Source organism: Ascaphus truei, chromosome 1 (genome assembly GCF_040206685.1).
Source record: "Ascaphus truei isolate aAscTru1 chromosome 1, aAscTru1.hap1, whole genome shotgun sequence".
In the NCBI taxonomy this organism is placed as follows: domain Eukaryota; kingdom Metazoa; phylum Chordata; class Amphibia; order Anura; family Ascaphidae; genus Ascaphus; species Ascaphus truei.
In genome coordinates, this window is record NC_134483.1 from 76,116,388 (window position 1) to 76,139,407 (window position 23,020).

At 41.6% G+C, this 23,020-nt stretch overlaps 1 protein-coding gene across 3 annotated transcripts in view; it reads left to right on the plus strand.

The window, feature by feature from the left end:
* NDUFAF2 (NADH:ubiquinone oxidoreductase complex assembly factor 2) overlaps window positions 1–17,598 on the plus strand; it is a 118,718-nt gene extending 101,120 nt beyond the window's left edge. Inside the window, exon 3 of one of the 3 annotated variants that reach the window (XM_075589746.1) lies at window positions 16,739–17,598. In XM_075589746.1, coding sequence (XP_075445861.1) covers window positions 16,739–16,993 — 255 coding nt within the window. In that variant the 3' untranslated portion in view covers window positions 16,994–17,598. The remainder of the gene's footprint in view (window positions 1–16,738) is intronic. The other 2 variants (XM_075589738.1, XM_075589729.1) reach the window with 2 other exon arrangements.
* Window positions 17,599–23,020: the final 5,422 nt, after the last annotated feature.

Genomic DNA, 23,020 nt, shown 5'->3' on the forward strand with positions numbered 1-23,020 from the left:
AATATCCGTCATTTCATAAAAAGGAATTGCAACAAATATGTATCCACAGCAAGCAACAGATTTGGTTTGATTGCAGCACTATTAGTGTCTGTAAATAGTTGTTTCAGTATGCAGATGTCATCTACATAATTTTATTTAATATAAAAAAACAAAGCTTTGAGCTTCTTTGATAAGTCTTAGAAACAGGTTGGTTTCTGTGTTGAACTCTTATTGAAGGTATTGTTTTGATTGTCTTTTCTGTTGCACAATGTTCCCCATAGTATACAATAATGTAAAAAGCTGCAAAATTTGGTAGGAGGTAAAATGTTACATGAAAAACTTTTTTGTGACAGTGCTGTCTTCCATTATTCCCATAACTACTGTTGTGACAGACGCTTTTTTTTTTTTTTTTATGGATGTGAAGAAAGATGTACTTATGATAATGAACAAAAAGTTTTAAAGTAACTATTATACCCACCTAAAAAGGAGAAAGTGCGGAATAATTGGAAGTTTGAAATGTTCCAGTTTAGTCACTAGCCTAAAAATGCTAATGCTTTTAATGCATTTATTTATTTTAGCGAAAAAGGCAAGTTAGAATGTAAAATGGTGGTCCCGTAAGCAGTAACAGTAACTCGCTTGAATGCACGAGAATATTCATGTATTACAGAAGTTGGTTATGATTAACAAAGCTGTATTGTGTGTGTGTGTTCCATGTACAGCGCAGAGCTTACTGAGAAAAGACATTGTCAAGTATAAACCAACCTCACACTGATGAGACCCATTAAGGTTGAAACATGTCTGTGAGTGGTTTGACTTGCTTTGCTAGTCCCATGCTGTGTTTAAAAGCTGTGTGAACGGCGATGCATATATATGTATTTCATTTTTATGTTTTTTCCTTTTTAATTACAGGGTCTCCGGAGCTGCACCCTGTTAATTTCATCTCCGGGACACCCTGCTTCCAGAGATACTTATCTACGTAGGGGGTTGCCAGTATCTCTGTGAAGTTTAAAGGTCCAGGTCATATGGGCCAATAGGAAGCCGCACCAGATGATGTCACTGCTTCCTATTGGCCCGCGTGACGCGGGATATTTAAACTGCCATTAGATTAGACACACTGTTTCTCTGCCTGCAGGGATACCGGCACCACTACCGAGGTAAGTATCTCTGGAAGCAGGGGGTCCCCGGAGCTCAAATGAATACAGTTAAGCTCCGGAGACCCCCTGCTTCAAACCTGTAATTAATAAAAAAACAGTAAACCTGTATTGCTGCTTTAACATGACATTTATAGAAATCACTGGCTATATGGCTGCATTCTGTACTTCCAATCAGCTAAAGACTCTTTGACTTGGATAACGGGGACTAAGGAAACATAGAGAAGAGGACCCAGACTCTTTGTATTGTCCTACAGGAATTTCCTGCAACCTTCCTTAAGCATCTATTTTAAAATGTGATATGTGAGAGAGGCTCTTCTGATGGTTATTGCCATGGACAATTGGATAGGTGTGCAGCATCATATACAATTGTAATATTGACATTTTGGTTCTTAAAATTAAAAGGGTTCCTACTTTTAGCTAATTTTTCCTACTTTAAGTTAATATCCAAGTAAAATGATGTGGGAGATGGCAATTGTATAAATACACAATCAATGTCCTATTCCCACACATGCCCATTTAAGTTTTGATCCATTATTAGCAGAATTTAATTGAAAGAATATACATTGCAACTACAGTAACTGTACTGTATCTGTATATCATTTATTTATTATTGGGCAATACTATTGAATGTTGCTCGTTTAAATTGTATCCAATCGCCCCTTGTCTGGTGTATTCAATCTAGTTTGCAGCTCGAGTTCCTTTGGTGTAATTAGGGATAAATATTATATTCATATGATTTCTCATATTGATATAGCTGTGATTACACATTTCTCTGAGATGGATACGACAATGTTATTGTCTATTCCAGGGATGGCCAACTCCAGTCCTCTAGCTACCAACAGGTTAGGCATTCGGGATATCCCTGCTTCAGCATAGGTGGCTCAGTCTTTGAGTCTCTGAGCCACTGATTGAGCCACCTGTGCTGAAGCCACTGATTGAGCCACCTGTGCTGAAGCAGGGATATCCCCAATACCTGACCTGTTGGTAGCTCTTGAGGACTGGAGTTGGCCGACTCTGCCCTATTCTAAGCACACAAAAAATCTCACAATGCTTGTAAGACTATAATGGTCATTGGTTTTCTTGTGCAGTCTGTAAAGAACTGTACAGTTGGCAGACTGAAGAAGTCCTTTCCACAGTGGACATATCGTAAAAATGAAAGACTTTAGAATCAGCTACTGAGACTCTTAAGATTTTAATCTATCCCATCTGTTCCTTGTGCTAATTATTATTTTGGCATGAGTGGGAAGTAGGGGTTCCTTGTAGAGCTGAAACTTGCTGAGCTTCTGGTCCCCCAGAAACCTGGAAAGGTGATGCTGGTATCACCCCCTCCAGGGCAAACAAAATGGAGGTGTGAATCCCACACTTTATGTGGACGATAGGCAGGGCTTGGGCTTGCTGCTTTAAGACCTTTTATTTTGCTTTTGGACCACAATTTGAATACCTTTTGAACATTTCACATTTTTAAACAAATAAAGTATTGCACGCTTGACTGCTTTTACTTTGTTGTATCGTGTAAACTTAATTTTTTTTTTATTATATACGGTATGTGCATCTGTTCCAATATCAAACAGCCAGAGGCATGGCCCACATACTCCTTATCTCATGCCTCTCCCTTCCAACCTTCGGAGTATTTGCAGACCGAAAAACAACATTTTTCTTATCCCTTTCCAACTATGTAGCTAATTGTATTAACTTCCCTCCTCTCTGTGTCTCTGGCAAAACTAAATGAAATATGTTGTAAATAGTATGCACGATGTGATAATGTGTTCAGTATGTGCAGTAAACTTATTTTTTTATTTAAAAGAAAAATATTTATCCATGGATATATATATATATATATATATATTTTTTTTTTTTTTTTTAAACATGCATTTATCTATTTTTTTTCCTTCCGTGTCTAATATTGTGAGAGGCAGTTGACATGAATGGAAGTTAACACTTTGTTAATTACATCTTAACAGCTTCTCACCACATTGAATAGGGGTAATTGGCTTCCTTTCTATCCTCACACATACCTCATTGTGAAATCCTCCAGTTGTTTTCAGTTTCGGATGAATATTAATGCAAGATATTTTTGGTAACTCCCAATGGCCATAGCAGTGGATCTTCGAAAAAGTGCTTTATAAATCGGCGTTGATTACTGTCATTTTCTAATCACTGCACCATTCTTTCGGCAATTACGTATAGTATAATAAATCACAGAGGACATTTCAGTAATTATTTGCCACCTTTCGAAGAAGTTCTTTAGTGAATCTTTGCACTTCACACCGACCATAGCAGTGATAAACCTTCAAAAACGATTAATCCATTTGATGTGCAGCTACTCGTGGCATTTACCATACACCATTCCATTCTACTGTAGTACTGTAGTTTGTCTCTGTAATTAATTGCTCTGGTTACTATGTGAGCACAATCGCTATGAAATATTTAGCAAACCGACATATTGAGATGATATTCTCACTTGCAAGTAGGCCTTTGGATACATTAAGGCTGGGGGGCGCAAGATTTTTTTTTTTTGGTGGGGCGCGGGTGGTTGCAGAGGTGCCGCGCTCTTTCCCCTCCCCCCGGGCATTTAAATTAGATGCCGGGGGACTGCTTGAGGCCTCTGCAACCTCCTACTTACCGAGGTTCAGCCAGCTCCAGGACGCTTTACCATGGCAACGCTGTGGTGGTCATGTGACGTCACGGTTGCCACGGTAACGTGACGGCAAATGACGCCGCGGGTCATGTGACGTCGGAGGAGGAGGGGTAGAGAGACGCACCAAGAAGGAGAGCAGGCACGGGGGGCGCTGCAAAAAAAGTTTGCGCGTCCCTGCATTAAGGGAGATGAATTGGTCAGTCCAGAAGTGGGGGGCAAAGTAAGAGAATGAACAATGCCCATAGTCGCTTTAATCCTGGGCACTGTAAACAGTATTTTGAAGGATGATCAGAAATGGTCATTTTGGTTTTGTGGGAATTAGAAAGTTACTGTGTTTTAGGGGTAATGCTTGGATGTAGTAAAATAACAAAGGAGAAAGTAGAAGTAGGTAATATGAGACTTTTTTATTGGCCCCATAGAAAGTTGATAAATTCCAAGCTTTCATCCTTCACAGGGTGTGTAGCAGCAAAGTGAAATGGGACTAAAGGTTTTGGTCACTGGGGTTCACACTGCGGCCAGAAGTAGATAACTGTTATTGTTGCGCAGAAGGTATAGGTATAGATGAATAACGGGTTAAGCAGAACCAGTTAAATGAGTAATCAAGGTTGCAATCTCTGGTGGCTGAAATTCCTGGTTCTAGTCCTAAAGGATATTGCAATCGTACGAGTAAAGGCTTCGCATGTTTTGGACAAAAGATTCAACTAAATGACCCATACTTATGAGAAAAAACTAAATATAGAAATTAATCAAATAATTTGTCATATTAGATGTGTACTGCAGTATATTTCAGGTAACTTTCCCAGTAACACTCCAATTGGCTATTGTGTGTGTGTGCGTGTGCTAGTGGGTGTTGTACCTAGTAGGCTACTGTATCTAGCACGTGACATCATAATGCACATAACCTGGTGGCAGATAGGGAGAGTTCTATAGCTATAAAGTTTATACGGAAAGCAGACAATGCAGTAGAGGGGGAGAAATTGGAGGTGATGCATGTGAATCCTGATGTTTTTTTAATTTAAACATCATTTTGCTGGTCTTTTATGCAAGTATAAAAATATAATTCTGTGGAATTGGGTTTTGTGCTAGCTAGGATTGTGTATATCTAGTAGGACCGAGTCTACTGATTTGTATAATGTACAGTGCCGTCATAGTCCATGATTTGACATTAACATCGATCAGACTGCACCTTCTGGGTAAGTTGTTTAGACTAGACCTATTTCTGTAGACCTTCATCAATTTCGAATATGTTTTAGATGCCCGTTTATCTATATGCACATCATGTCTGTAAGACTTGAAGACTCTAATAGTGTTACAGAAAAATACTATTGGCAAACAATTATTTGAAAGATCAATATTTATTAAAGGTGATATTTTATTGTCACGGTGTGTAACAGGCGTACTGGCCAACCCATGAAAATGTGAGTAATACATCTTCCTGCCATTAGGACATGGAAATGTTTGTCAGGAATAAAGTTGTAAAAAATATAGATTTTTCAGTAAAGTATAGGGGTGTCCAAAGGGTCTTGGGAAGTATAGTTGCATTGTATCTCTTACTAAAAATACAAAGCAGAGACCAAGAATCTGCAATTGCTGTAATATAAATATTCGGCTCTTTTAGGACATGAACCAAAGTACTGAGCCCTTCTTTTACAAGAGTTCGTGCTTGGCTTCACTTTACAATTTTTTCTCTGTGTTGGTGTCCGCAGTCGTGCCTCTAGCTTTCTTCCTGGAGGTCTGTCCTTGAATTGTTTCTTTTAGCCCATTTTATAACTCCAATTTGCTCATTATTTTTCAGCCGAGACTACTGCGAGCCTGTAAAATACCAGACACTCTAAATGATCCTATCAATGCCTCACCAGAGCCCTCACCATGCAGTACCAAGTTAAGAAGAATAATTACAAATTCAAATTATCCAGTGTAAAATCTAGTTGTTTGTTCATCCTGCATTTGCTAGAATACTTTGATGCTGATGCCAAAAATATAGACAGCAGTGTAGCTCAATATTGGCTGGCACAATTGTCTTCTTGCATAATTGTATTATATGTCAGATGTGATTTATTCCAGCAGCACTAATATAACATTGCTCCTTCGGCTTTGATACTCGGTATGTAAAAAGGGTAACTGGAACATGTTGCTCTGTATCAGCGGTGATTCTCCAAAGAGAAGGGGTGTGGGCGGCTGCACTGAGAGAGACAGAGAGAGAGAGAAACAAACAACAAATAGTGCAGACAGTATCAGCAATAGCAAAAGTATTTATAACACAATGAAAGCCCTCCAGATTTAAAGCTTACAAGAGGTAAGTTCTTAAAAGCGTTAAAAGAATAATCAATGACTTCCGAATGCAGGGTGAGTCGCGATGTCACTGCTCCCGCTTTCCACGGTCCATTGTGCTCGAGCGTCTGGTTGCGTCACTTCCGTTACGGCTGCCCGGAAATGAAGACCAGAACTTTCCTGATCCACTCTCGATCCTTTTGTTTGTCTCCCCAAGCGCCAAGCTTGGGAGAGCGTACGTGCACAAAGGCAATACTTTGGGGGGGGGGAAGTGGGGTGGAGGGTGCATTTATCCATCTCTTTGCTACCTCCCTTCTCTCCCCCCAACCTTTTTATTTCCCTTCCCCTCCCTGCTCTTTGGCTTGCTATGCCCAGTGTCATCCAAACTCTTATTTATTTTTTTCCGTTTTCAATGTTGTGTTTTCACAGGTTTTTTTTATTATTTCTGTACATTCATAGTATGATTGATATAGTGGCAGCCTACCCTTTCACTTACAGAGGATCGCAGCGAAGCAGGTTGCCAGCAGAGGAGAGCAGGACCACAGCGCTATTGCAGGACAGACACCGGAAGGAGGGGCGTTTGACTTCACCGCACTCCTCTCCGTACCTCAGAAGCCCCCGGGCGTGCGCGCACACACCATCACGTGGCCGCCACCTGCACTATCCTGTTCGGCCGCCCGCGCACAGCTTTGGCTACCCGCCCACGCACATCTTCTTGGCCGCCCGAGCACAGCTTTTTCGCCCTCCCGCACACAGCGTCTGCTGGCCCGCTGCCTGCGCCCTCCTTAAATAATTTTGTGCCCTCTTGCCCCCCCCAGTTTGTGCACCACTGCATTCAATCACAACACACACTCAATCACAACACACAACACACACACACACACAACCACCACAGACACAACACACTCAATCACAACCAACACAGACACAACACACACATACTCAATCACAACACCCACACAATCACAACACACACACAACACAACCCACACACACACATACTCAATCATAACACCCACACAATCACAACACACACACAACACAAACTCCATCACAACCAACACAGACACAATCATAATCATAAGTTACACACTTTCACTTGGGGGGGGGGAGGGGGACATGCTCTGATGCCCCATGCTGCTGAAAAAACTGGGGCGAGAAAAAGACAGCAAGAGAAGGAGGGCTTGTCTGTTTGCAGAGAGAAGCCACGCCCCCTCTGCAAGACACAAAGCAGAGAAGCTGTGTCGGTAGGGGAAGCAGTCTCTCTGGGGCGCCCACACTGGAAGTGCTTTTCGTAGAACGTATTCTACTTCCTCAGTAGCCCCTGAGGAAGTAGAATACGTTCTACGAAACGCGTAGGGTGGGTGTTATCTATCACTCTTGTGGCTGCATAGAGGTTTGCTTGATTAGCTGGTCGCAGTAGCACTGTCAGATCCGTGCAAGTGGAGGAGTTTGTGTCACCTTAAGCACACGCGCGCTGGCGCGCGTCTACAGTCGGGCGGAGAGGAGGAGCAGAAGGAGGGGGATTAGCTACACGCTCTTCCAGCGTGGGCGCCCCAGAGAGACTGCTTCCCCCACCGACACATCCCCGTGTGTGATAGAAGGGAGATCCGGGCGAGTGAGCCGGCGCTGCAGAGTGGAAACTCTGTTTTGACATCATCCCCTGGACAGTGACACTGTACTACCACCGCTTGCTATTACCCTGCTTCTCGTGAGTAGGGTTTTGATTTTACATCTCCGGACGATCAGCTGTTCAGTAACACCTTGCAGGAAATGTTAATGGCATAGTTCATTATATATTTTAATAAATAAGTTTTAGCTTTGTCACTAGGAGTTTGTTTAATGTTCTGTGTATAGCATAGACTGTCATTACCCAGCAGTGTTACGCTATGATTTGTTCTGTTTGTCTTTTTTCTCGTTCCATGGCTTGAAAGCATCCGTGCAGTTTTACTGAGGATTACAGGACTTGCCATATTGGACTTTTATTTGGCGCCAAGTTTATTTTTGGTCACAATCTGTTTCTGTCTGTACTAGGCAGTAGTTATCAGGCAGCCTAACCTTTATGTAAAGGGTGTAATATTGTCACTATTTGTTTTATCACTGATTAGTTTTAGACACTTTAGCGCTATAGTCACAATTTTTTCTTTTTTCTAACAGATTAAAAATGAAACTCAACAAAAATGACGTTTCGGTTTCTCCTCAATATCTATACGCCCTAATAACTTTCCTTAATTAATACTTGCACACACGTGAGTCACATCAATACATTCAGGCGCTCATGGTGGACATGACCAGACTATGAACATGACCATCTTAATCCTAAATTTGAGCGACAAAGGAATATCTGTCCCTTATTACCTCTTAAATATACAGCGTGGGATGTCAGAATGTGCTCCTCGGTGACACAATTACAGATTTGTAACTCTTATTATGCAAAGGAGATGACATCACAGGATATTCTGACCTTCCCTGGAGCTTACCCTGTGAGTCATCTTTCTCTAAAATGTACCAGCGATGATTCACAAAATTTGATGCTGACAGACTAGTATGTGATTAGAGTTTATGACCCCCCCCCCCCCTAAACCCCACGTGTCACTTTTAGTGGGCTATCCATGACAGCCCCCCCCCCCCCAATTAAGTTATGTTTGAAGCGCAGCACCCACCCATGATAAGCCTGGACCTGTCATAACCCAATATATGGTATTTTTAAGTTGTACCTTTTTAACCTCTGAAGCACCAGATGGATTAAAATACATGAAATCTCATGATATTCTCAATGCTTAAGTTGAAAATGGGTCGTTTTTACTGATGTTAGATAACCCAAATATTGCCTACTCCCTACATGATACTGTACAGTGCACTGTAATATTTTAAACAAATTGTGTACTTTTTATAAATACAATTTTATATAAGGTCGAAATAAAAAAATGCATATCAAAGACCTCTATGCTTTTCTGCAACCGAAAATAAATCAATATTATGATAAAAAAAAGTTTTAAGACCCACTTTCATATTTAAACAAATCTGTTCCATAGTATTTGATAATAGCTACTGCATTTAAAAAATAAATCAATTCTTAATGTCATTTTTAATGCGTTTTAAAGCATCCTTTCATTTGTATAGCAGGTTTTAGCCCACCTCCCCAACAGTGCAAGATTTTTGTAAAACCTTCCAGTTTGTGATCATTTGTTGCCAATATTCCCAGCAGTTTGAGCTGTAAACTGTAATAGACAATGTTACCTTAGTAATATAAGAATACATTGTAGCTGCTGAGTTACACTTACTGAAGGGTTGATTGAAACTGAAAGGTGGCCATTATGTTAGGCACACAATCAGGATTCTTACATATTTATAAAAGGAGTACTAAAGGATTTCCAGCTTAGGTAAGAATGTAGAATTATACATTGCCACATGCTTCACATACTGTATAAAAATAAGAAGAAATAGGGGCAATGTAGTATTGATGCTTTAACACTACGTGGGGGTAATTGAGTAAGGTGTGATTTGGCACTACTGCATGGAATCTCAAGTTATTGGGTTTTCACGTGGTTGTGGCAAATTGGCACCATTTTCAGCTGTGGCCTGAGCATACATGTTCTTAACGCGATAAGAGCAAGGCTAGCGCAAGTGGAACAAGATCAGTTGGTGGAAGGAGGTCGGATTTACCAGAAAACTCAAAATATCAAGCTACAATAGCTTTTATTTTTATTTATTTTTTATTTAAATTTTATTTATGCAACTAGACATTCGATTTGATTGATTGGATTTTGGTTGCCACTGTCTGTCTCGGCAAGGATAGTCTTATGGCTGAATGTTCGGCAAATCCCATCTGTGTGCTATTTCCTTTGATGGACCATCTCTGTTCAAGCTAGAGCTTGAGCAGGTAATCAAGAAAATATCTGGATGACGGTCCTTTCACAAGATTGAATAATTACTCGCAGGAAAAGTACAATGGAAAGCGGATCTCCCAGAAGACGTTTTCAATGTTATCACTACCTTTTCGGCTTCTCACGAGTTTCCCAAAGTCAAGGTTGTAATGGCAACAGCCCTGAGGCTAGAAGATATTAGAGTTACACTGTACCTAGACGATTGAATGACATAGGCAAGTTGCTCCAAACAATTTGTAAAAGTCCATGTTTTATCAAAATTTGGGTGGCTTATCAATTGGAGAAAATGGCCAGCTGTAACCAACTCAGTTTCCAATTCCTAGGTTGGAATATTGGCATCGAAAAAGGCATTTCTCCTCTTGTCAGATTTACTGCTCTAATCAAGGAGGATGAAAGTTCTCCTATAACTTTGAATGACTTGTATCACATTTTTGGGGCTAAGGTGTGACACTACTGAGCCTGTTCCGTTGGTAAAAGAAAGCATATGTGGTCCTTACAGACCAATGTCCTGTCAGTTTTGGACAGGCAAACTGTATCTCTGGACAAAATAATATATTTCTTTCGATACAGGCAAGACTCACTTAATTGGTGGGAGAGTAAAAAAAAAAAAAAAAAAACCCCGGCAATGTTTTCCTCTGGCAACTCAAAATTGGCAAGTTTTACTACCGATGCCAGTCAGCACGGATGGGGAGCACATTATGAGCAGTTTACAGTCCATGGGTGCTGGAAGTTGCAACAGCTTGTGCTCCGCAAGCATCCTAGAAATGAGGGTAATTTTCTTGGTGCAATAGTTTCTGTACATTATTGTGAAGAAGAAAAAAATGAAAGATGCCGAGTTAATTGCTCCTTTAAATATTTTACAAGCTGGAAACATTGACCATAAAAGTAAACAACATTTGCAACATGGAGTCATGTTCCATGCAGAGGGGGGAGGGCAAAAAAAAGACTCCAGAGTTTTAACTTTTAAAGCAGCAGTTCAAGCAATATCCTACATGTTTTTTTTTGTTTTTTTTTAAATAAATCAGTTCTGTACTTTGAGAAAATATTTGTAGCATTTAAAAGAAAAAAATGTTTTAAAGACATTTTTAATGTTTCTAATGTAGGAAGCATTTCCAAAGTGACAGCCCCTTCCGATCAGCCCCTCCCGATCAGCCCCTCCCTCTAGCAGTGCACCAATTGTATCTAGTAACTGGCCAGTCGCATAATATTGCTGGACTACATTATGTACATTATTGCAAGAACTGAATTAAATAACCAGAGCAAGCGATCGATTTACAGGAGAAGGGATCGATCTGCAACTTAGCAAATCACTTGTCGGTGTGCAGATTGTATATTGATGATGCACATATTGAATGGGGGAAAAAATATATATTTTTTAAAAAACGGCAGCTTGAACTGCAGCTTTATTATTGACAAGGTATGCTAGACTGCAAACAAATAAGGAATGAAAACCAAACATCAAGAGGAGGTAAAATTAAGGAAGTTAGGCCAAATTGTCCTTCTGTTATCCATTTCTTCACTTTACAGAGGTGTAACTGCATTTTTTTGGCCCCCCACCCCCTGCAAAAATGTTGCAAGGGCTTCCTAAACAAAAAACATAAAATACATTTAGTTTCTACTGGTGGTCACCATGTCAGCGGGCTCACCCCACCCCCCCCCTCTCACACACCTTGCTCTCAGCCCTTCTTTCATCCTCACTAGCCCTCCCCCTACTGTCCCCCTCTCTCCCTGTGTCTTACTATTCTTCCCCCTTTCTTGCTTCCTCACACAACGCCGTTCCTCACTCGATTACCCCCCGCATACACACACTCAATTTTTCCTCCACACTACATTCCTCTCCACTCCACACCCACAATCCCCACCCAGGGCTCCTCTTCTCTCCCCCACCCACACACAATTCCTCAGCACATACACACTCAACCCCCTCCACCCCCACCCACACGTTCTCAATCACAACACACACCCACACGCTCTCAATTACAGAGAGAAGAAGCAGCCATCAAGGAACTTGACACCAACCTATGGTCCAACTTCCAGCGCCGGCCAGCAGTGCCCCCTACATTGCAGGTTTTAGCGGCACAGTACTTGCGTCATGGCTCTCTTATTGAATATGCCGTGTAGCCGCTTCCCCATGTTGGAGAAGATTTTATTCATGTGCATGTAGCAAACTCTTCTCCAACACGGGAAGTGGCTTCAAAGGTTATTGACAAGGGGAGGTGAGTTCTAAAGTAAAACTAATCAATTAGTTTAGCTGTAAAACAAAAACCATTGTACAGGCATACCCCGGTTTAAGGACACTCACTTTAAGTACACTCGCGAGTAAGTACATAGCGCCCAATAGGCAAACAGCAATTCACGCATGCGCCTGTCAGCACGTCCTGAACAGCAATACCAGCTCCATACCAGTACCGAAGCTGTGCGCAAGCAGGGAGGCTATAGAGCCTGTTACAAATGCGTTATTTACATCAGTTATGCACATATATGACGATTGCAGTACAGTACATGCATCGATAAGTGGGAAAAAGGTAGTGCTTCACTTTAAGTACATTTTCGCTTTACATACATGCTCCGGTCCCATTGCGTATGTTAATGCGGGGTATGCCTGTACTGTGACAGTGGTACTGAAAGAAACCAAACCCTGATTGTCTGCTTCCTTTGTCTATATCCGTGGAAGAAGTATGTTTCAGTGGTACAGAAGAGTTGATGTAACTTGTAAAACACCGTATAAGTAGAAGGTTAGTATTGATCTGGTTTACAAATCTTTTATAATCACTGGTATTGGGAGATTGTATCATTCGTCTGGCATTACTTGAAATGCTCCCAGCAAAAAGCTCCACCCAGTGAGAAAAACAAAGGCCTTGTCCCCAAGTAACCAGGACTTCCCAGATAAATGTGTTGCTTCGAGAAACGGTAAAAATACAGAAAGGCAGTGCGTTTCAAAGAACCCAAACACAGTTCACATTTTAATTATTATAATTGATCAAAGGATGTTTGCTCTGAAATTGAATTTGAATAAATTGGGGTTGACATTGATTTGGCAAATGTTTACTTTTAGCTGGCAAGAACACAAAGAAAGGGCTTGGATAGCCTTTGGTGTCCTGAGACAGATTTCTCACCGAGTCCTAAATGTGTCTTACTGGCTTCTGGTTTGGAGTATTCTAACATTGTGCTGTTTTTTCCTCTGGCAATGCAGCATTTGCTGCTATGTGCGAAGTCGGTGCTGATTTGCTGAGCTAGCAGGAATTTCCTTAGTTGAGGACATTCCTTGCTGATGTGTAACTTGATGTTTCCTCCTTATGCTGTCCCTGGCCCCATTCGATCTTTCTCAACCAAGCTAAACAAAATGATCCTAGATGTTACCAGAGAGCATTGTCGTGCAGCATGGTGTACTCACCTTTTATTTTAGTTGTTAACATTAGAAGCTGCGTTAGTGACTCGTTTTGAACGCAAGCTTCTTATACACTGCTGACACTGTAATTCACGACTTGCAGACACTAGTCATAAACAAATAATACACACAGCAGTTCTGCTATTTCTATTTTGCCATTCTTGGACCACACATATGTGCTGGATTTGTAAATGCATAAATATTGTTTCTAGTATTTGTAATTATTTTTTCGGGCAGTAACCCAAACTCTGATGGAGTTGTATTAAAACAATCACAATATGTTCACATCCTTCATGTTTGAACACCCATATTTATTGCTATTTGCGTATACCTGAGCAAGATTGTTCTCCTATATACAGCAATGCAAGCCAGGTGCAAGGTAGTAAAAACTTTTTGGATAGCATCATTCCGAATACGATATCATATTTTCTGAATATGAATAATAGAAAGCATTAATAGATCACACAGTATTAGCAGTAATTGTAGTCAACATGTATAATTATGTCGTCTGTAATTTTAATTATAGTCATGAAAAATGATACGTCTTGAAAAAAGACAGTGGCTATTACAAGATTTTATATGCAACATGTAAACCGAAAGTAACCACCAAACGGTGCAAATGGTAAACACAAAAAAAAAGTATAACATTTATATGGAATCCTATTCCAAGCAAATAGCAATATGAAAGGCAGTCAATATTTGTCATAGATAAAATGTTTGTGTATATGTGTAAACTTGGGCGTAAGGAGAGTGAGAAATTCAAACTGACCAATCGAAATTGAGTTGGTTGGGGCTAGGACACAGGCCTCAGTTTTTAGATTGACTAATACCTCCTCCTGCAGAGATAGATGCCCCAGTGTCTGTGATGAACAATGGCTGTGGTTTTGAAGTCCCTATTCCCCCAGACCTGAGTAAATACCCCTCTCCACTTCTCCAGTGTCCCTAGCAACACGCCCAGCCCACGGACTTCTCCAGTGTCCCTAGCAACACACCCAGCCCACGGACTTCTCCAGTGTCCCTAGCAACACGCCCAGCCCACGGACTTCTCCAGTGTCCCTAGCAACACACCCAGCCCACGTGGATAGCAGGCCCAGATTACTTTCTGTGCTGGCTGGTTAAATGAATTACCAGCCCAGCACACAAAGGAGGCATGCAAATACCTTACATTGCATATGCATGGGAAATAAACTGTTTTATAGGGGGATAAATAGAAACACACTGGTCATTTCGCCTGTAATAAGATGGTCTTTAATCCTGTAACATAGGCATCCATCTTGAGAGGTCGGGACAACTGCCAGGCTTAGGCCTTGACCCCGGTGCCTACTGCAGCGTCCGCTGTGGCGGACGCTACACGGACGAGAGCCCTCCCCTCAATGGCGCCGGGCTCGCTGCGAGGGGGGGCCGCAGCGCTGGGGCGAGAGCTGCTCCTGCTCTCAATAGAATTGAGAGCAGGACTCGCGTCGAGCGATACGGCACGCCCCCCGGCGGTTTAGCCAATGAGGGCGAACCTGCCGGGTGACGTCATGGCCGCGCCCCGTCACTCCCCCGCCACGCCCCCCCGGTCTCTCTTCGTGCAGTGAGCTGCAGACCAGGTAATCGGCTGCACGCGCAGCCAATCTCGCGGGCGCGCGTTGCAGCGGAGATACCGGGGCCTTAGCCTTATCCTTTAATGTGCTGGCCAGGCTACACGTACCGTCGGGCATGATTTTGAATTGTGAACCAAATTTTAGAGTGAAAATCTACAGGGCTTACTCATCCTATTTTATTGTAACTAAAATGTGTTGCTAAATAAGATGTAACTATCACTAAAATGTTGATACTGTTTGAAACGCGAGCTAAAACTAAAAAGTCACACATCTTTTTATAATGTTAAATTCCTTTAGTGAAAAGTAGCATTGATCTATATATTCTAGTGGGTTTCCAAAGGGACCGGATCAGAAAATATTAGGCGTAGAATGGCCACAAGCATATCAGAATATAATTTAGGACACATTTAAATACTTGTAAAAAAAAAAAAAAAATGATTATACTTTAACAATTTACATGTACAATATATATGTACATTGGCTTCCAATTGAGTTTTAGTGTGCATTGCTTGGGCAACTACAATACAATTAGAAGAAGCAGATATTCCAAGGGCCACTTGACGAATGTTTGCGGGCTGCCAGTTGAAGAGCCCTGTTCTAGCTGGTTACTCTATGTAACTAAATACTATTGTTGCAGTCCTGTGTATCGGGACAAAACAGGACTACAACTTTGCAATTTACGATCTAGATAGAATATTGGTGGGCCCCAAATGCTGGCCGCTCTCTCTCGCTAGAGCAGAGGGAGCTTAGCTGTTGTCGGCATGGATAGTAACTCCTCCCCACTTCTTCAGCTGCTTAATGACAGGGTGCTGATAAATACATTCACGCTCCTCGTCTGTGCTAACCATGTGTAAGAGCAGAACGGCATTATGCAGTTGAATGGAGGAGGCGGAGGGAAGCTTCTACCCACGACTGTGACGTCGCTTCTGCCTGTGCACTAATATATTTCAAGTGCGGCCCTTCATGAGTGCTCAAGGGCTGCCCATACAGTCCTGGACATACAGAATATCATGTTGCTCATTACTACTCTACAATGTGAACTATAGCCCCAAATTATTATTTTTAAATATTTGTATTTCTTTTTAACCCTTTCACTATTTTATTGCTGGAGAAGGGGAACTTTTAAGTAGGCTTTTTACCCTAAAAAAAAAAATGTTGGTTAAGGAACACTTATAATTAGTGTGATATTTTGCTGAATCCTAACCTTGTTGAATAGCGCATTTGAGATCAGATACATTGTAAGGAACCCCAACCCCCTCTAATAACGCGTCTGAGATCAGATACATTGTAAGGAACCACAACCCTCTCTAATAGCGCATCTGAGATCAGATGCAGTCAATTCTTCTTCATTTGGTACAATTTTCAAATGACCTGAAAATTGCAGGGATCCTTTGGGGATTCCTGGGGAACCCACTGGGTCCTAGGATTCCCTGTTGAAAAACACTGATATGCACACATTTTTTTACTTTCAATGCATTATAACCAAATTATTTTGGAGTGATTTTATAATCTTTATTAAACATCATTACACGGTTTGCAAACTGTTGTATGTATGCAGGTAGATTATTCCTCCACCGTCTTTTTCATTACATGTTATGATTGGCAAATAATGGCAACATGTATAAAGGGGATAGAACAATAATTACAATTTAGGTGGAAACGGAAAATAGAAACGGACTCATTGTACACAAATACGGAAATGTTTACTTTAAGGAGAATTTAATCTAAGGAAGCCAATTAGTCATGCTTTTTTTTTTTTTTTTTTAATTATTTTTAATGTTTTACTTTCTACTTTATGTGAAACTGCACTTAATTACTTTTTTTTTTATTTCTAGGAAATTCTTAAAAATGAAAACTTAAGAGCAGAAATGCGAATCAAAGGCTTTGAAGTTTCTGAGAGGGATAAAGTAAAGCAGGCTGAAGAATACAAAGATGGACTTGCTGCTCAGTCAGGCCAGACTCAGATTAAAGGGCATGCATCTGCACCAGTCTATGGAAGAAACACGCCCACTGAAGAGCCAACAAGCACTGCAAATACATTTGAGCCGGGATCTTGGGCTCCGCCAGGTGCTAGTAACACTAAAAAGTAACCAGTTTATCTAAATGAAGTATTTTTTTTTTATAATTGCTATTGTTAAATAAAATGGACATTTATATCTGAAAACTCATGCTATGTTATGCTCTCTTTGCATATATTATTTTTGTTTCGCTTTTAGGAAGAGAAAAGGAATAGAAACATACATAATTACCCATTTCTGGATAATACAGTGACAGATTTAGAAGTGTTTACAATGAACTGAGTGCATTCACCAGGATACACTACATTACGCAGGGTGTTGTATAGAATATTGCTGAAACAGACTAGAGATGTAGACTGAGGACAAGCTGCCCACACGGATTAATGCTGCGAGGTTGCGTGCTCCTGAATGGGACCCCGCAGCGTTGATCGTTTTGAGACCTGTGCAGAGAGACTACACAGGTACTCGCCTTTTACAAGAGCTGTGCAGCCTTAGGCCTGGGACCCGCTGTGCCCGGCGGCGCGGGCGGCCGCACGAGCGCTCCCCACCAGCAGGGGAATCCTCCCGAGCCGGTCCCAGTCCCCCCTCACGGCACAGCTCACTACACGCTGTGACGCATCAGCCGCTAGGGGATTCAAGAGAATTGTAATCCCAAGCGTCGACGCGTCACGTGGTGTGGCTGTGAGCCAATGAGGAGGGGAGGCTTCGGGAGGAGGGGAGGCTTCGGGGAGCGGGGAGGAGAGTGTGGAGGGAAAGCAGCGTGAGTGCCTACCTGTGTGTGTGTGTGTGTGTGTGCGCATGAGTGTTTGTGTGTGTGTGTGTGTGTGTGTGTGTGCGTGAGTGACTGCCTGTGTGTGTGTGTGCATGAGTGCTTGTCTGTGTGCCTGTGTGTGTGTGAGTAGGGCAGCCCGGGAGTAAGGCAGCTCCCTCCAGCAGCCCGGGAGCTCGAGCCCATGGAGGGAGGGGGGGGTAGCGGGTCCCTACGCTTAAACCACGCCCCCCTCCGCTTAAACCATATCCCTCCCTCCCACTCCAGCCCCGGCTCCCTACAGACCGCATATCAGCGCTGGGGCCTTGGCCTTATCCGCTCCCTGTCCCCCTTACCTGTCCAGCCCCTTCTTGATGTAGATGACCAATTATGGTCATGCCGCCCCCTCATGATGTAGAGCCCCATATAAGGACATCTACATCATCCAGGGGGAGGAAAATGCAGGGCTGTATCTCTTACCTCCAGCGTGCAGGGACCACGGACCCACTCGGCAGAGGCGGCTGCAGGCAGGGACCAGATACAGCTGCGCAGCTCTAAAAAGGAGAGTATTGGGTTTCTCTCCCTGCAGGATGGCCCATCAAGGGATGGAATAACGTACAAGGTTCCATTCAAAAGCATGGAACCTCACAGCGTTAACCCTTCCGGGCCGCGAGACTTATGTACTTGCATTTTTCTCCGCGGCCGCAAGGACAGGAAGTCTGGCTACATCTGTGTACTCGGAATATAGCATAAAATACAATACCAACATCCTTTTAATTATCAATACTGCACTCAAGCTTGTAGGAATATTTTCCCTTTTTCTGGTATATAATCCCTGCAAGATGTAATCATCATCAACAACTCTTCCCGGATTCTTAGCAAGAGGTTCTCGAGTTACACGTTTTGGCCAAAACATTAAAAGCCTGCGACCAAGTTAGACCACAAAATGCAGATTTACCATGGTGTCACGGCAGGCGTTTAATATTGGTGGTAAAATATACATTTTTCCTGACATACTGAGGGGTTAAAGGAGGTACAATTGTGGTGATATTGCTTTCTGCTGCATTTATACATTACATATCAACTGCACAGCGGTAAATATTTAGCAGTTCCAACATTTTCTGTATTAAGTTTTGGGTGTGCTAACAGACTGGGTATGGTACAGAATTGTAAGCCTACTGTGTTATTATTTCTCACTGGTTCACGATCTGTATTTAAAGCTGCAGTTCAGTCTTTTTTTTTTTTTTTTTTTTTTTTACATTTATTTTTTTACTTCAATAGTTTCATGTGGGCAATCTCTAATTACCTAAAGAACTGTATAGCTGCAGCTCAATTCGTTTTCCATGTATTGATAGGTCGAAATTTGGTGACATATTAAAAGCTGGCATTTGTTTATAATCTGCTTGACTGGCAGTGGAAGCTCATGAATATTCATGAGCAATTCTGCACTGACATGTGCTAGAGGGAGGACAGGGCTGACAAAGGGGTGTGCCAGAGCTTGTGACAGGACATGAAGGGGCAGTGCCTTAGCAAATGGCTGTTAAAATACAATACAAGAAAATTGGTCTTTCAAAGTTGTTTTTTTAAAAACAGAAAATGCTAAAAGTATTTTTTCTTACTACAGAACTGATTTATTAAAAAAAACACATGCAGGATATTGACTGAACTGCAGCTTTAACACCATACAGTAAACTATTCTAATAAAGAATGAATATCTCATTATTGTAGTTTGTTGAACTAGATTTTTATTTAATAGGTTTGTGGCTGTCATTTATATTGATCAAAGAACAAAACATCTGCCCGGTATTTGTTCCTACTTGATGAATCTGTTGCTGTTTGTGGAGAGGTCCTATTTTCCCACCTGCAGAGCAGTGGAAAAGTATGGCCCTTAAACTCTTCGATTACAGGTAATTCTTGTAATCTGATACGGTTTATTCTTTTACCGACAATCCACACCGCAAGATTGGGTTCTTTGCCTTTTATTTACGAAGGACATCCCACTTAAGGCCGCAATTATAGTGTCGGCATGCGCGCACCTTCGGAACCAATGTATGTTCCCTCGTGATGCCGCCCATAGAGCGCTCGACTGCGCATGCGCGTCTGAAGAATGTTGTCTTTGCCGCGTAACAGCCGGGTCACGGCCAATGAGTGCGAACCGCTCACGTGACATCACAGCCATGCCTCCCGGTCGCCTCGGACTTCAGTGTAGGTCACGCGGGTGCACGCCACCACTATAATCGCAGCCTAAGACTGGCAAGGGTACAAGACCACACACCACTGCCACTGATTTGATTTATTATATGCTAAAAAGAATGGGGAATATGTGAGTATATCCCCGTGGATTTACAGACCCAGGTCACAAACATATTGCACTATTGTGTCTCTCTTTATATTTTCATATTGACCTGCGCTCCCCATGACCTGGAAATCTGCAAAACGGGATTGAAAAAGCAATCCACACCAGGGTTAGAGCTGCAATCAACGCTTATCGTTTATTTATACATTTGGTTTGCTATATTTCACACACCTTCACAGGTGCACTGATTTATATTACACCTGATTTTCACTTTAATATCGCAAGTGATTATTTATCCATCACCACTTATTTGAATAAATAGAACCACACGACACTGTTCTATTTTGAGAACACTGTTTTCTATTCACCCGCTGTTACTTTAGTGCGTGTGTTGAACTGGTAGTGGCCAGTTTTACATTCTTGGTAATCAAATGGTCGGCAACGAATATCTCTTGAATGTAACTACTTACGGGTGACATTGCTTTTATAAGGAAAGTGGCTTCACAATGAGAGCGAGAAAATATTCATTTTTGTTACCATGCGTAGTGTATTTACTACTTAAACATTCCTCGATATAAAACGGGGGCTTTGGAAGGGAAACTAAACTTACTTATTTACTGCTGGGGGCACAGACCATTTTTGTACAATGCAAATCATCCCAGGAAGAAAAATAAAGGCAAAAAAGGTCATATATCTTGCATTAATCAACAAATAGTTTACAAGTTCTCAAATCTCAAAGGGTTTATCTTAAGTTAATGCTTATTTTGTTTGTGAGACATGCTGGAAATGAGCCTTTTTACACCCAGAATCATAAATGTTTTGGTTTTATTGGCCATTTAAATGTTTTAGCCCTTGTTTTTATGATCTTCGACTAATCTTGTTTTAAGACCGTCTGTGCATCACAGAATCAACAGATTTTTAATTAGCGTTTTTCATTTGTTGTTTGAGTAATGATGATGCTACAATTAGTCAAAAAGGATGAAGTGCAAGACAATATGTATCTAATAAGCATCTCATTCACGGGTACAGTAATGTGTGGGTCTACTCCTTTACAGAGGAAAGCAGTTGGGCAGCAATCATTTTTCTGAATGTGAGGTCACAGCAGCATGGTACTTCAATACAAAGTTCCTTGCTGCTGTTACTTAATCCTTAAGTATACTACTACTCTAAGGAACTTGAGTATACAGTATTTGGAGTGTGTGCATTGCATTTTGTTTATTAGAAGTACTAAATTTTAAAAAATGGGGGGGGGGGGGGTAAAAGGTTTTCCTTACATACAAAAGCACCACAATAAATAACTTGTTGAAGGAACTAATAGACAGTGCATAAGTACATTAAAAGTGTAACACCGTATAAATCCTCCATGCAGCACAACTTTGAAAGTGTGTAGAAGAAATGTGGTCAGTTCTCAGATCCCTGGTTTCTCTTGAATCAGTGGGCAGCTGATGAAGTAAAACAAGCTCTGCAACAGCTGCAGGAAGGTACAGCCCCCGGTGCTGATGGAACACTCGCCCTGTTAATGTGGTTCCTAAAAGACCATGCATCTTTCGTTCTGGTTGTGGAACTATTTAGAATATTCACAGCAAGATAAATTCAAGTGCATAGAGCAAAACCAGAATCTTATTTATGCTCTCTTACCTGGTGAAAGCTTTTGACGGTCAATAGAGGTCTGTGGATGATTCTAAGGCTGCACTTATAGTGCCGGTGACATTGCCCGAAAACAAATGCATTGTCGCCGCCGCGTGCGCTTATAGTAAGCGCAACGGCGACAAAGACGCGATTTTCTGAAGCCGGGAATATTTGATTTTTCAGGCGCTGTCGCCTCATGTGACAGCCCCTGAACCAATCAATACCCAGGTCACCCGCGACGCCACCACAAAGCGAAATACAACATTCGCTAGCGGCGACGGGTAACGTCACGGGCACTATAGGCGCACCCTTAGAAACCGAGTTGACCAGAATGAATCTGGAATTCTGCTGTTTGATGGAATGAAAGCCCACAGATCTACCTCAGACGAATGAAAACAGGGCTGCGTGCTGGCTTCTTCAGCCTTCTGTGCCTCATCCTGAGCTCTTCCTTCTTGGACTGCGACAAATTGGTGCACATAGGCAACCATGTGTTACTTAACCTTGAGGCCTAAACCAAAATCACTGAATGCATCCTCCAAGTGCTCCTGTTTGTTGAGAATTGTGTCACTAATGCCAATTTTTTTTAGCATCATACAAAGTATTTGGCCTCATTCTCAGCATTGAAAAGTCAGGTCATGTTTCAATCTGTCCATGGCCCATCCTACAGCTGACCTACTGCAATATTGGCTGAAGATAGTCAACAATTAATAACGAGATATGTCTTTGCATCTACAAAGCAAGCATATCTTTTTGTTAGCTTCAATGCCAAAACTGCCAGATCCTGGGCATCTTCTGGCATGACCATGTAATAAACCTTGACATTGTCTCTCGCACCAAGCTGCCAAAGAACTTAATCACTGCTTGTAATAAACCACCCTTGCAGGACTGGGCTGTTGTCAGAATAGAAGACACCATTACCAAACAGGTTCTCTACAACCACCTTTTCCTATGGTAAAAATGACATCTGGAAGGCAGTCGAGATGTTTAAAAGGAAACCCTGAAAATTTATGCATGTAACATCACCAACCATCACAACACAGCCATGCTAGGGGCTCAGAGCAAAAAAAAAATATGAAACCAAAAAAGTATAAAACCAATCACCCTCTCTCCAGAATATCATATGTTCAATAGATACATTTGTTCGTATAAAAATTGTTAGATTATCTCAGAGAACATACAGATGCTATATTTGAAAAATTTAACATTTAAAAAAATGTGCGCAGAGAAAAATGAAGATATTACTATTCTCATGATAACATTTGAGTGCGGATTCTGGTTAGCTCGAATGGATGTGATAAGCATACATTTATTCACGCTATAGACAGATTAGACAATATCAGCACTCAAAGTTGCAAGTCTGCAATCAAAATTATTTGTCAACAGAATAAAATGATATGGTGTTCGTGTATTGAAGGGGAACCTTCTA